This window comes from Nilaparvata lugens, chromosome 3, assembly GCF_014356525.2.
Source record: "Nilaparvata lugens isolate BPH chromosome 3, ASM1435652v1, whole genome shotgun sequence".
Lineage (NCBI taxonomy): Eukaryota > Metazoa > Arthropoda > Insecta > Hemiptera > Delphacidae > Nilaparvata > Nilaparvata lugens.
The window spans coordinates 92,234,252-92,248,415 of record NC_052506.1 but is presented as its reverse complement, the minus strand read 5'-3'; the positions used below and the strand labels follow the sequence as shown (position 1 = coordinate 92,248,415).

Below are 14,164 nucleotides of genomic sequence, written 5' to 3'. Positions count from 1 at the left end.
TCGTGACTTAATATTCCTATAGTAAGAATCGTCTTAAAACTGAATGAATTATTCAGCAAACTTTTACCTTTTGACTAATCAATCACTCAATTAATTGTGATAAATCTTATTTCTTTCGGTTTAAAATTTAGGGTTTCAATAAGAATAATTTCTCTATAGTATTAATTTCCCAGCAGAAATGCAGATTTAATTATTTTAGTGTAAATTTTCATATTATCTAACCGACTGTTATCAATTGCACTATTTACAGTTCTATTCAGACATAATTCAATGTAGTTCTACTTTTGCTAGCACCTAAGGGTGCATTTCCTTAGCGACGACTCGAGACGCGCGGCTGGAGCACATGACCTATAAATTCATTCGATTTGATGATAAATAATTAAATTTGGATTTTTATGTTGTATGAACGTTATGGGAGCAGATGAATTTGAAGTGTATATTGCTTTTATTCATATCTATTGAATCTTCGAATCTAAGGAATTTATAGGTTAAGTACTTCGGCCGCGACAGCTCTAACCACGCGGCTCGAGTCGTCGCTAAAGAATTGCACCTTGAGGAAATGATATTCATTACATTTTTTCAGCAGTGCAATACTGCTTTTACAATATAAATTGTCTAACCTTTATTGGGCCTAGTGTGAGATTACAGTGGATTATTTCAGATGTGGGGTGAATAATAGTTTAATAGTTATTCGATGTAGTTCTGCTTTTGCTAACACCTAAGGAAATGATATCCATTACATGTTTCAACAGCGCAATACTGCTTTTACAATATTAATTGTTCAACCTTTATTGGGCCTAGGGTAAGATTCAATTCGATTTAATATACTTAATAACATCCTAAACATCTGATGAGTAAAAAGACAGAGAATGAGTAAAAAAAGCAACCTTGGGAAGGTTCTCAACACATATCACAATCACAAAAGAAGAAGGTTACGATAGTTTATTTCAGATGTAGGTAATTCAATTCAATTCTCTATTGCCAGAATTTAACAACGCAACAAATCGAAGGTTAATAAATCAACACTTATCACAAGAAAATAAAATTAACTACCCACAACTAAAAAACTAAAAATTGTTTCAGGCACCACCAGTTAAAGAAAAGTCCGATTTAAAATAAAAACTAAAAATAACACAATACAAAATCAATTTGATGACAAGAAAAATCTATTTCACCGCAAAAAACAAAAGAGTTGATAACAAATTTTGAGAGAGAAAAAACAAAAAAGATTTTCCAATAAGAAAAACTAAAATAGAATAGAGATTAAATAATTAATCAATACTAGTAGATGTAGTTCTGCTTTTGCTTACACCTAAGGAAATGAAATTCATTACATTTTTTCATAACATGCGCAATAGGCTACTGCTTTTACAATATGAATTGTTGAACGTCTATTGGGCCTAGTGTGAGAGGAATGTGATTTGTTTCAGATGAGGGTAACGGCCAGTTGGAAGTGTATGGCTACATGAATGGCGTGGAGAAAGTGGGCCGAGGATGGCTGACCTGCGCAAACATCATTCAGTTGAAGCTGCTCAATAATCCAATTCAGCTCTGGAAGAAGAAACTGCAAGGTCGAAAGGTAACTACAGTTCACAGAAATTTTGCTATCGTAAGCAGCATCGTGGTTTTGATGCATCAACAAATAATTCAATCGTGTTACACGATTGAAACACGAATAATTATAATACTCGAATAAGTGCCGGTTGCACAAAAGCCGATACAATTTTAACCTTGATTAATTTTGCGAGAACCAATCAGAAAAGCCGTCTTTTCTAAAAGGCCTTCTCTGATTGGTTCTCGAGAAATTAATCACGGTTAAAATTTAACCAGCTTTTGTGAAACCGGGCCTAAGAGTCATAATACTATAATAATAATTCAATTTGAGTGTTATTATTTTGGATTTGAATTCTTCACTCTTCCATTAGCCACTTCATTGCATTTTCTATTGTAAATTCATCAGTTACAAAATGAAAATATTTTTTAAATAAATTCACAACTTCGTGGATTTACGAAGCATCTTCACATCGCATTTACTTCGCATCTTCAAAGTTTTGTACGGAACTGATTGATGTATTGGAATGGGTTTGACCAACGTGAAGTAATCTAAACTGACATCAGTCTATTTCTATTCTGAGCATGACATTGTATTATGTTCGAACATCAACGTATATAAATAACAAAAAAACTGATAACCTTCCTCCAGATTGCTCTGATATGGGATTTTCAGATCTGGTGAACAAGCTATCATTTCTTAAGGTCGATTCCAATTTGTGTTTTACAAGCTGCTTGAAATTGTGGTTTCATGACCACTAGCTGTATAAATATTGTTTAAACAATAAGTACTTATCAGTTCTTACTGGAGTTATATGTGGTCAGTGGATAGAGTGCTTGCTTAGCAGCATAGAGACCCCGGGTTCAAACCCTCTCATTACCAAAAGTTGTTTTAACCAGGTCACTATCGTGTTATCGGATGGACACGTTAAACTCTCGGTCCTGGCTGAAGTATAACAGTCGTAAGGCCTATTGACGGCTTAAATTATATATTCAGGCGAGGGACCTTCCCGCAAGGCACTCCTTACCAACAAAAGTCATGCGAATTTACTTAAATACTTACTACTACCTACAAGTACTTATCAGTACATACCTACTACTACCTACTTATTGGTATAAAGCTGTATCCCCACACATCAGTATCAGTTTACGTGTCCGGTACAGTGAATTTATCAACTCTATGAGTTATAATGTGACTATTCCCACTCAGCCCGGCCGAGCGAGTATGAATAGTCCCATTAGAACTCATGGGAATAATATTTTCACTGTTTCAGGCATGTAAACTGATACTGATATGTGGTAATCCATGGACGGAGCAGTACACAGATCAGCTTACTAAGGAGCAAACTATTAGATATTTTACAAGATATAAACTGTAAAACTGTAATAAAAGTTATTGGAGACATGGAAGCAGCTTAGTTTCAGTTTTTATTAATTTCAAGATAGATATCTGATCCTTATCTACTTCATTCACATCTTCATCTTATTCTTCTTATTGTTGAAAAAGCACAATAGTATTCTCTGATTGGTATCCTGTCTCAGATAGATCTACAGAGTGGTCCATAAGTCAGTTGACGCTAGCAATTTTTAAGGTCAGCTGTTGTTACAAACCAGCTGTTCAGGTTTATTTACTACAGTTTAGTTTGAGGTTATTTGATGGTTGTTCATGATAGTGTGTTCATTATTATTTGATAAACAATTAATATAAAGTTAAGAAGTAGCTAGCCTCAGGAAAGAAAATGCAGAACTGAAGGAACGCGTCGAGGATATGGAACAATACTCAAGATCGAACATGCTGGAAATAAATGGTATACCCAAAAAACAGGATGAAGATGTAACAGAAATCATTTGTAGAATGAGCGAAGCATTAGGACACAAAATAAAAGCAGATGCAATCGACATTTGTCACAGACTTAAACAACGAAATGAAAACCTACCTCCACCAATCGTTGTCAAGTTCGTTCGTAGAACAGACAAACAAGTAATATTGAATAAAAGGAAAGTTACGAGGCAGTTTTCTACAAAGCAGATGGGAGAAACAACGGACCATCCAGTCTATGTGAATGAAAGTCTAGCACCTACGCGAAGAAGGATTTTCACCATGGCGAGAGAGATCTTCAAAAGAGGCGACATCAAATACCTATGGATCAAGGAAGGGAAGATTCTAGCTAGGAAAGAAGACGGAACACCAGTTATTGAACTCAAGAACAGTGAACAAGTGAAAAAGTTGAGCGTGCATCTAAGCAGCCAGGTAACCAAGAAAATAACAGTGTCAGTACCGTAAATAAAAATGTCATCAGAGATAAGTAGCAGAGAAACACTAATTATTCATCAAAATATACGCAGTCTGCGAAGTAATTTCGATTTATTCTTAGTGCAAATGAGGAAATTAGAAAACAACCCGCTAATAATATATGCCTAATCAATTACCGGAAGTTGAATAATATTTTATCATCGATTGATTGGGATAGAGAAATACCAGCAGTATCAGTTGATGAGGGATGGGAAAATTTCATTGACATTTTAAAAAGCGCTATCAAAGATTCACAAGAAAATCTTCTTTTAGAAAATAACTTGACACAGAAATATAGGTCGCCATGGATAAATAGTTATCTGATCAAGCAAATAAACTTAAGAAATGAGTTATACAAGAATGTTATCAAACAACCTAATAATGACGACTTAAAACAAATATACAATACATTCAAAAATAACTTACGTAATGAACTGAGAGAAAGAAAACAATATTATTATTCAAAACTGTTTAGAGAAAGCCAGGGAAACATTAGAAAGACGTGGAAAACAATTGACGCGTTAATAGGATTGAAAAAAAATAAAGAACCACTAAAACTGATTGTTGATGAGCAGGGAAATAGCATACATGATAGTAATAAAATTTCTAATTCGTTTAATTCTTATTTTCTAAATGTTGTGAATAAAATGAATGATGAATTAGAACAAACCACATTGCAAACCAGGGAAGAGTCTGCTAGAATATCAAAAATAAGGTTTCCATACAATTCTCCAACAAATTCAATTTTTCTCCACCCTACAAATCCGGAGGAAGTAGCAAGTACAATAAGAAAATTGAAAAATAAATCTTCGCCAGGTGTAGATGGGATAAGCACAAGCATGATTAAAAAAACTTACATGAATTATTTGAACAAATTAACCGATCTAATTAACCTAAGTATTGCCAAAGGAAAATTCCCAAGCATGTTCAAACACAGCGTAGTTATACCTATTCCTAAAAAGCCAAATTGTAAAAACATAGATCAGTTCCGCCCAATTTCACTTTTACCGGTTTTTTCCAAGATTTTAGAAAAAATATTCAAGATTAGACTTGAAAACTTTTATAAAAATAATAACTTTTTTAGTGATAACCAATATGGTTTCCGTGAAGGAAGAAGTACAGAAGCGGCAATTAAAAATCTCATTTCAAAAATAAATGACAGTTTTAGTGTTAATAATAAGTGTGCAGCTCTGTTTCTTGATATATCTAAAGCATATGATGCAATTGATAAAAACATGCTTCTAAAAAAACTTGATTTATCAGGAGTAAGAGGAATTGCCAATGATTGGTTAAGATGCTACCTATCTAATAGGAGTCAAAGGGTCAGAATTAACGATACGTTGAGTGAACCCGGGGACATTACCATAGGTATTCCTCAAGGATCAGTGTTATCAAGTACTTATTCCTGGTCTTTATTAACGATTTGACGGATGGTGACTTACAGGGAAAGATTACATCTTTTGCAGACGATACAGTTATATTTTATTCGGCCAAAACAAATCAAGAACTTAAAAATAAATTAGAAATGGATCTTAAGCACCTTAGGTGGTGGTTTTGCGAAAATAAATTAACTATCAACACAGACAAATCTAATATAATACAATTTAATCTTCAAAACACGGATCAGGAGTTAACTAGTATTTACTTCCATAAATTAGATTGTGCGCAACAGGTGAATAATATATTGTGTAACTGTGAAACTATAAAACAAGCACGTACAGTTAAATATCTGGGCCTCATATTGGATAGTAGGCTCACTTGGTCAGATCATGTACAGAAGATAAAAAATGAGTTATTTGTATACATAAGGAAGTTCTATTACCTCAGACAGTTATGTCCAAAAGAAGTATTGTTACAATTATACCATGCAATTATTGGTTCTAGAATAAATTATGGAATAATATGCTATGGGAGTGCATACAATGTTCATATTAAACCTGTGATTACTGGTCAGAAACATATATTAAAAATAATTTGTAATAAACCTAAACAATATAGTTCAATGATGCTCTTCAGAGAACTGTCAATATTATCAGTGAGACATTCTTTTCTATTCAAAGCATTGCTGGATTTAGCTGAAAATAATTTCGATATTCAACAGATGAGAGAAAGAATAAACCTCAGGAATTCACAGGACATTAACCTCCCAAAACCAAGATTAGAACATTCCAGACGACACTTCAAATACATAGCTATAAAAATATTCAATTCACTTCCAGTAACAACAAGGAAAATAACGTCACGTCAGTTATTTAGAAAAGAAATCAAGAAATTCGTGGGCCTCACTATAGACGGAAATTCGATGAGCGCTACTTTACAAATAATTTTTGTTTACAAATAACTATATAAATTGTATACAAATAATTTTTTTCTACAGTTACCTTGAAAAGTGACGATTCCTGCACTGATTACAGAACGCAAAGATTCACTTTTCCGCTCTAGTACGGGAAAATTTTTTTCTGCACTCCAGATTTGCAACATGGAAACACTAAATAGTTGGTGGGTTATATGGAGGATTACTGCACGAAAACAAAAATTAAGTTGGTAACAATGACTGTGGTTAGATTTAGATAAGAATCATTTCAATGGCTACCCTACATTTATGATAAAATCCCAATCTAGAAATCCAAAACAAGAATAATGTTCATCTAAATCATAATTAAATAATCATCATTTAATAATAAATAATAGTTCTTTTCTATTGATAATTATTATTTCAACTGCAAGAAATGAGAAAAGTAGCAAATATACATTATAAAATTCGAATTAAGGTTAAATGATTTTACCTCAAAAAATTGAGGTTAAATGATTACCTTTCGATATTCATATAAATAAAAATAATAAAAAACATAACAATACTACAATAAATATTCTCTGTTGTCTATGTTATTTTTATAAATATTTTTCAGTTTACTTTGAGCATTTTTCTCGGTAATTTGAGCAAAAGTCTAAATTTCTGAACCGTGTTTCAGTGATTTCTAGCTGGATGAAACAAACTTAGGTACGATTCTTCCCGCTAGGTTGCGCGCTTGTCGGTTCAGCCATCTTGTTGTGTTCAGCCATCTTGCAGCTCGGTTCAGCCAACAAGCTGTTGGCGTGTATTTTGAATGTGAATTTTTTGTTCCATCTGTATTTTTTCTGATTCTTGAATGAATAAAAATGAGAACTTTGGCTGAGAATTTTCAACTTCAATTGGATTATTAATTTTTAAATGAATTAAGGTTGTTATTAATAACAGCATCACACACACACAAACATTTGATGGATTTCAGCCATCATTTTACCCATAATTACCCACTTTTCATATTCAATGGTAACTGTAGGAAAAATTTAATGTGAAATACGTGCGCAAAGTTCCTCTGCTGCACTCAAGAAGCCATTCCGCCCTCGCCTACGGCTCGGGCATAAACGTTTCTTTCGGTGCAGCAAACTGTCACTTTGCGCACTAGTTGCACAAATCAAATAACTATTGTATAGTAACGCTTATCGAATTTCCATCTAGCTGTTTATCCTGTTGTCAATATTTGCAGTAGCAGAAGTCTTCGGAGTGATTCACAGCATTTAATTGGGATTTTCGTTGAATAATCAGTATTATTTTATGTTTTCCTTCAATTGTTAGGGTGGCCACTACTGACTCGACAAGTGTGTTTTCGAACGAAAAATACATCCACGCGAAAAGCTTTGAACGAAAAACAGCTGTTTGACAGTAGCTTCTAACAAAAAATAAATAACCAATAACAATAAATGCACCACTGTATCAAATCATAATGATACAAAAATAATTAAACCTCGAATAGAGCTGAGAATGAAAAAAAACGAAGTTACTCAAAGTTACTCTAAGTTAATCAATAAGTTTTGTTTGTGACCTTTCGCTGATGACACAACATGCATGCATGTGTGTACACACATGTTCAACACACTTGCACTGTCGTTAGTGGCCACCCTTAAAAGAACATAATTGGATATACTGTACAAGGATAGCCATTTTGCAAATGTTTTACATGGAATTAGAGTAGAGAGCGGTAATTTCTGTATTGACTTGGCTCCTGGTCGATTTTCATGAACAGCTAATCTATATATCATAAGGGAAAGAACTGGCTTATACACGCACGAGATAGGAAAATTATGTTTGACGCATCATCACGTCTGAACTACTGGACTGATTGACTTGAAATTTTGCATATAGATAACCGAGAATGGTTATAGGCTCATTTTCAATTCTTCAAGTTTTCAGTTTGTCAAGTTTAAAAATGTACCCTTGCGGAGCATGGTATACCTGCTAGTTCAAAATAAACTAGAAACCTCATAGAACTTTCTATTACAGGTGATGAACCAAGCCGAACATATGTTGCATCGCCAGGATCAGTTTGGGCAACCTTACAGTGAGAATGACTTCATACTGTTCCAAGCACAAGTTCTGCTCCCGGAAACAATGGTAAGTGAAACCTAAACTGTTACAATTTTGGAAATAATAGTCGAATTTCCCTGTGTTAATAAAAGATTTCACACTGTGTCAACAGCTGTCTTCACACACACTGACTTCCCGCCGACACGACACCCAGAATGTCCTCGGATTGGTTAATTCTCACCAACAGCTGATTCTTAGCGAATTGGAGGTCATTCTGAATGGCTTGTCGCGAGAAATCGGTGAGTGTGAAAACAGCCAATAAACTCATGACAATGTATGTTTTGGACTGCATCGTGCAAATGAAACAGATAAAAGCACAAGCATTCAATCATTCAATATCTAAGTAAGGGTATGATCACATTGGATGCGTTTATGTACAAGTGCATGCGTGGTTTCCATGACCAAGCGCGCAGATGAGAAACAAAATCTGGGAATACTCACACTGAACGCGGGCACTTGCTGTTTGCGTTCAGTGTGAGCAGCTACAGAAAACTCATGATGTTTGATTGTATGGTAAGAGATGTAATCATACCCTTAGACTTCTCTTACTCATTGACAGTAGTAAAAATTACTAAAATCAAACTCACATTTTATATTTTGCACTTCACATCCTGTAGTATTTTACACATACTGCTGTGATTGATTTCATTTATCTTTTATTTAAAGATAAATGAAATCAATATCATTTTTTATTTCATTTATCTTTTATTTCCTGAACTGATTCTGGAGATTACAAATAATTAATTAATTGAAATTTATTTGCCATAACATTTTACAATCAGTACTTACATTAAAAATATGATAGATACTATAAATAATATCATAAATAAGTAAATTTATATAAAAGGCACTACCGGCATAAGTGGAACTTGTTCGCCAGCAGTGAATGCGATTGAAAATTACAAATATTATAACATTAATCAAGACTAAAAGTGGATATATACTATAATACCCATAGTACAGAATCAAGAAAAACGTACTATAACAGACGTATTATACACTATGATCTTACAGTTATTACAAAATTATCATTTCATACACTTATATTGAAATAAACTCTAGATTTTACCCACTCTTCTATTTCACTACTTAGTTTTTTTGTTATTCTATTGTTTATAAAGTGATATGGGACTATATTAGCAAAGTATTCCATGAAGTATGTGAATTGATGTTTATTTATAGTTAATCTTGTATAGTTTCGAGTATAAGGATTTAGTACAGACGGACGAAGGTTGTGTAAATGTGTATTCAAAGTAAGATGCTGCTTATTTCTATTGGCATGTGTAATGATTTTCCCTACAAAGACCTGTCGTAGCGTTGGAACCCCAAATTCAACAAACAAATTCCTGCTTGGATACAGTCTAGGCCGTTTTAGAGTGGCTCCAATTTAATGCTTTTGCAGGGTAAATATTCTATTAAAGTGCGTGTCAAAGGTACCCCCCCATAATTCTATTCCATATTGGAACAAGGAGTGAGCGTATGCATGATATATGGTTCTTATGATTTTGATATCCTTTAGAGTATTAATTTTATAGAAAATGTATATTAGGTATTTTAATTTAGATATTATGTGTTGTACATGAAAGTTCCATTTCAAGTGACTGTCAACTATTATTCCAAGATATTTTAGAAAATTGACTTTTTCGATTGTTCCACAGATACAATAATTATTGGGTTTAGAGACGATATGAGAGTCATGGTTGTGAATTTTTATATCTAATTCAATAGGTGGTTCACCAGTTTTTGTTGGAGTAAAAGCAATAAATTTTGTCTTATTTGAATTTAATGTGAGAGTCTGCTCATCAAACCATCGCTTAGCAATGCTTAATCCTTCATTTGCGTTTTCATATGCCTCTCTCCATGATGATCCAGTAAATAACAATACTGTATCATCAGCAAAAGATATATTGGTGGAATTCGGGATATTTAATTTGAGAAGATCATTCAAATAAATCAAGAATAATATTGGCGATAAGACCGTTCCTTGAGGAAGACCAAAACTTGTTAGAATTCTTGTATCAGTTTTATTGTGAAAGGTCATAGTTTGTGATCTATCCTGCAGATAGCTGGTAATCAACTTTTTTGCCACTCCACGGATACCACATCCATTGAGCTTATCTATCAATGTCGAATGAGGTATGGTATCAAAAGCTTTGGCCAAGTCTAGGAAAACAGCCAGTGTTTTAATGTTCTTATTGAAATTCCTGTTAACTGAATCAATCAATACCATAACAGCATCTTTGGTTGATTTACCAGACTGGAAACCATACTGATTTTTTGCAATTAAATTATTTTTATTTAGGAAGTCAACCAATCTCTTTTTAATCAGTCTTTCTATTATTTTAGCAAAATTGCTAAGTAGGCTAATTGGTCTATAATTTGCTGGATTGGTCTTATCGCCTATTTTATGGATTAATATCATTTTGGCTATTTTAAAACGTTTTGGAAAGTAACCCTCACTAAAGCATCTATTTATTATTATTTCAAGTCGGCCAGCAATATAAGGGGGATCTGTTTCAGGCAGCGACCAGTGAATTTATCCTCTCCAGGTGAAGCATCATTTTTTAGGGAATTTATCGTGAGTGAAATTTCAACAGCATTTGTTGGATGTAGATAGAGACTATTTACAGGAGGTATGGATAATGATCGTAGGGGGGATGTAGGAGATGATAAAGATAATTTTCAGATACTTCTCTCATACTAAATGATTATCTATAATATAATGAAGGGAATAACTGGCTTCTACACGTACGGGATAGGAGATTCACGAATGACGCATCATCACGTCTGATTTACTGGACTGATAATCTTGAAAGTTTGCATATTGGTTCTTAATTTACCCAGGATGGTTATAGGTTTATTTTAAATACTTAAAGACTTCAGTAGGTCAAGTTTCTAATTAGATCCTTGCGGAGCATGGGCTACCTGCTAGTACTAAATATAATTGCGTTTTTTTAGAATAAACATTTTTATGTTCACTATCAGCTTTTTGTACAAATTACTGCATTATTTTCTGTGTTAGTACAAAAAAGTGTTTACATTTTATAATACCAAAGATGAGTTGTTAATGTAATTTGTCGAGAGGAGGGGAGAGTCTTTAATTTTGAATTTGCCAATTTCAGGCGTTCCTGATCGATTACTATACTTACCCATCTAACAAGAGCTCGGCTGGCGAAGAGCCGCCCTACCACGTGGGCTTCAGTCACATCATGCCCAGCTCGACCAAGGCCAGTGAGGGCCAAATCGATGTGCCCATTGTCAACGTTCGCCATCAGCCCATCGGCGAAATAAAGGGTCATTAACTCACTATTATTTATTTGTTGATACAATTGCAAATAATATGAATATGGTTGGGAAAGAACAACCGGCTTGGCCCAAAACTATTCTAGTCCCAAATTTTGATAAGGAATAACAAGTCCCAAAAGATGGTTCAAGTATATCACGCATTCCAATTGAACTGCTACTGTTGTGAGGTCCACGTTGTAATGGCAGTGGAGAAGGATAGGACAACAGCGTTGTCAATTCTCTGCTGTGCAACTGCCTTCTATAGATGGTAGTTGATACCGGTATATGTGGTGCGATATTGACTGTTCATTCTATTATGAAAATAAATATATTCTATTCGTCAAGAAAATATATTTTGCAATGATTAAATAATAAATGTTCATGATTGAGATTGAATATTTTTTCTCCAAATAGTTAGAAAAACGGTCTGGCAACATTGCGGAGCTAGTAAAGGACAGCGCCATCTGCATTGTTGATTGATAGACAAGGATAGCAACACCAATGTTAATCAAATACTGTCATTATAACGTGGACCTTACCAACGTGCAATTTTTCATACACGTTCAATCATCCCCGCATTTATGATACTGCAAATTGTCTTCCTGCACTGAATTTTGGCATAGTCGATTTTTTATGTTTTTGTTAAATACTGGAAGTTGAAAGAATATTATTTAGCAGTACAACTTTTTGATCTTGCTGTCTAATTCTAATCTTGAATTTTAATTTCTGTTGATTGAAAAATAAGTTTTAAAAGCTTACATTTTTTATTGTATATTTATTAAATCTTGTTCTATAATCTTTTGTTTCTACAGTTCTTCTCTAATATATTAAATTCGTCCAGTTTTTATATTTTTATAACTTAGGTACTTGGGGGGAAAGTTTTCTAAAATGGGGACAATTTTACTTTACATATTCTGACTCTGCAGGTGTTCTATTTGTATTTTACAGTACTACTCATTTCCTCATTCGACCTCCATTTTAGACTAAACTCTCTTATACTTGCGCATAAGATTCTTTCCTGAATTGAAATGTTTCTATTCCAGTCGATTACCTGGTAATAAAGCCAATTGCCAATTTCGATTGCTCAGTGCAAGGGACACGACAACATGAATGGAAAGACAGTTGGACAGGACTGGATGTCGGACATCGCGGTTCAGGTTCATCGTTCAAACCCGAACAACAAAAGTAAGTTAACAGCTTTTTTCATACTAACTTGAATTTTCAAACAATCGTTTCCCTTTTACTTTTCAAGGAGTTGTTCGAATAGTTTTAATGAGTTTGTATTCCAAGAAAATGTCAAACAAATTCTAAATTATTTCACTGATTAACCTACCTGAAACGTGATCAGTCAATTTTCAGGTTTATAAATCTTATGATAAAGGAAAGAATTGGCTTATACACGTTCGGGATAGGAATTCACGCATGACGCATTATCACGTCTGAACCACTGGACTGATTAACTTGAAATTTTGCATATTGATTCTTAATTCACCGAGGATGGTTAAAGGCCTATATATTTAATTCTTCAAGATTTCAGTTGGTCAAGTTTTTAATTATACATTTGTGTAGCACGGGTTACCTGCTAATCTAAAATATAATAAAGGAAAGACTTGTCTTATACTTATACACGTACGGGATAGGAAATTCACGAATAATCACGTCTGAATCACTGGACTTGAGATTTTGCATTAAGATTCTTAATTTATCGAGGATGGTTATAGGCATATATTTTTAATTCATCAAATTTCAGTTCAAGTTTTCAGTTTGTCAAGTTTTTAAATAGATCCTTGCGGAGCACGGGCTACCCGCTTGTACTGAATATAATTGCGTTTTTTTAGAATAGATATTGTTATGTGTACTATCAGCTTTTTGTACAAGCTACTGCATTATTTACCGTATTAGTACAAAAAAGTGTTTACATTTTATAATACCAAAGATGAGTTGTCAATGTAATTTGTCGAGAGGAGGGGAGAGTCTTTAATGTTGAGTTATTGTCGACTCGGTTTGAAAACCGTTCTGCATTTAGTGTCACATAATTCATTCAATAATATAACACTTCTTATAGTAATCCTATTTTTTTCAACTTGTGACTAAGATGACTTCATTGTTGATATGTGTGACTGACTTGTGTTAGATAACATAAAGATTTGTGTCGTACGCTAAATAACAAATTTAGTAATTCTTCATATATAGTAAATGGATTCTGTATTCTGAATTTAATTGAATGGATTCCACTATTGCAGGGGTTAGACAGTGCTTTGAAGATCAGCAAAGCCCTTCATTTTTGTGATATTGACTGTGAGTTTTGCCGGGTAAGCCACAGCCCACAGGCAGACTGCTCTCTCACTCACTCGCATGTCTTCTCTTATATGCTTGTGCAGATGATGAAGTAGACTCTCCACTGAATGTCTCCAATGCTCAAGTTTTTCTCTTGCACTCTGATCGGTTGCTTGTTTGAAATTTGGGGGTTTCTTCAGTCCTCAAAGTTGAACTGGAGCTGAGTTTCTCCTCAAAGATGATTTATTTTTTTCGGATGGATTCTATCCACATATGGATTTTTTATTAATTATGACTGAATCTTTTTTAGTGCCGTTTGCATAGTGCCAGTTTAAACTAAATTTAATTTT

General features: G+C 33.8%; 1 protein-coding gene across 1 annotated transcript in view; it reads left to right on the top strand.

Moving 5' to 3' along the window:
• The window catches only part of LOC111055517, a 37,524-nt gene that overhangs the window by 12,201 nt on the left and 11,159 nt on the right, over positions 1–14,164 (top strand). Inside the window, exons 4-9 of the mRNA XM_039422965.1 lie at positions 1,431–1,676; positions 3,273–3,802; positions 8,154–8,279; positions 11,375–11,546; positions 12,581–12,722; positions 13,714–13,849. Of these exons, the coding sequence (XP_039278899.1) occupies positions 1,431–1,676; positions 3,273–3,802; positions 8,154–8,279; positions 11,375–11,546; positions 12,581–12,722; positions 13,714–13,849 (1,352 nt within the window). The remainder of the gene's footprint in view (positions 1–1,430; positions 1,677–3,272; positions 3,803–8,153; positions 8,280–11,374; positions 11,547–12,580; positions 12,723–13,713; positions 13,850–14,164) is intronic.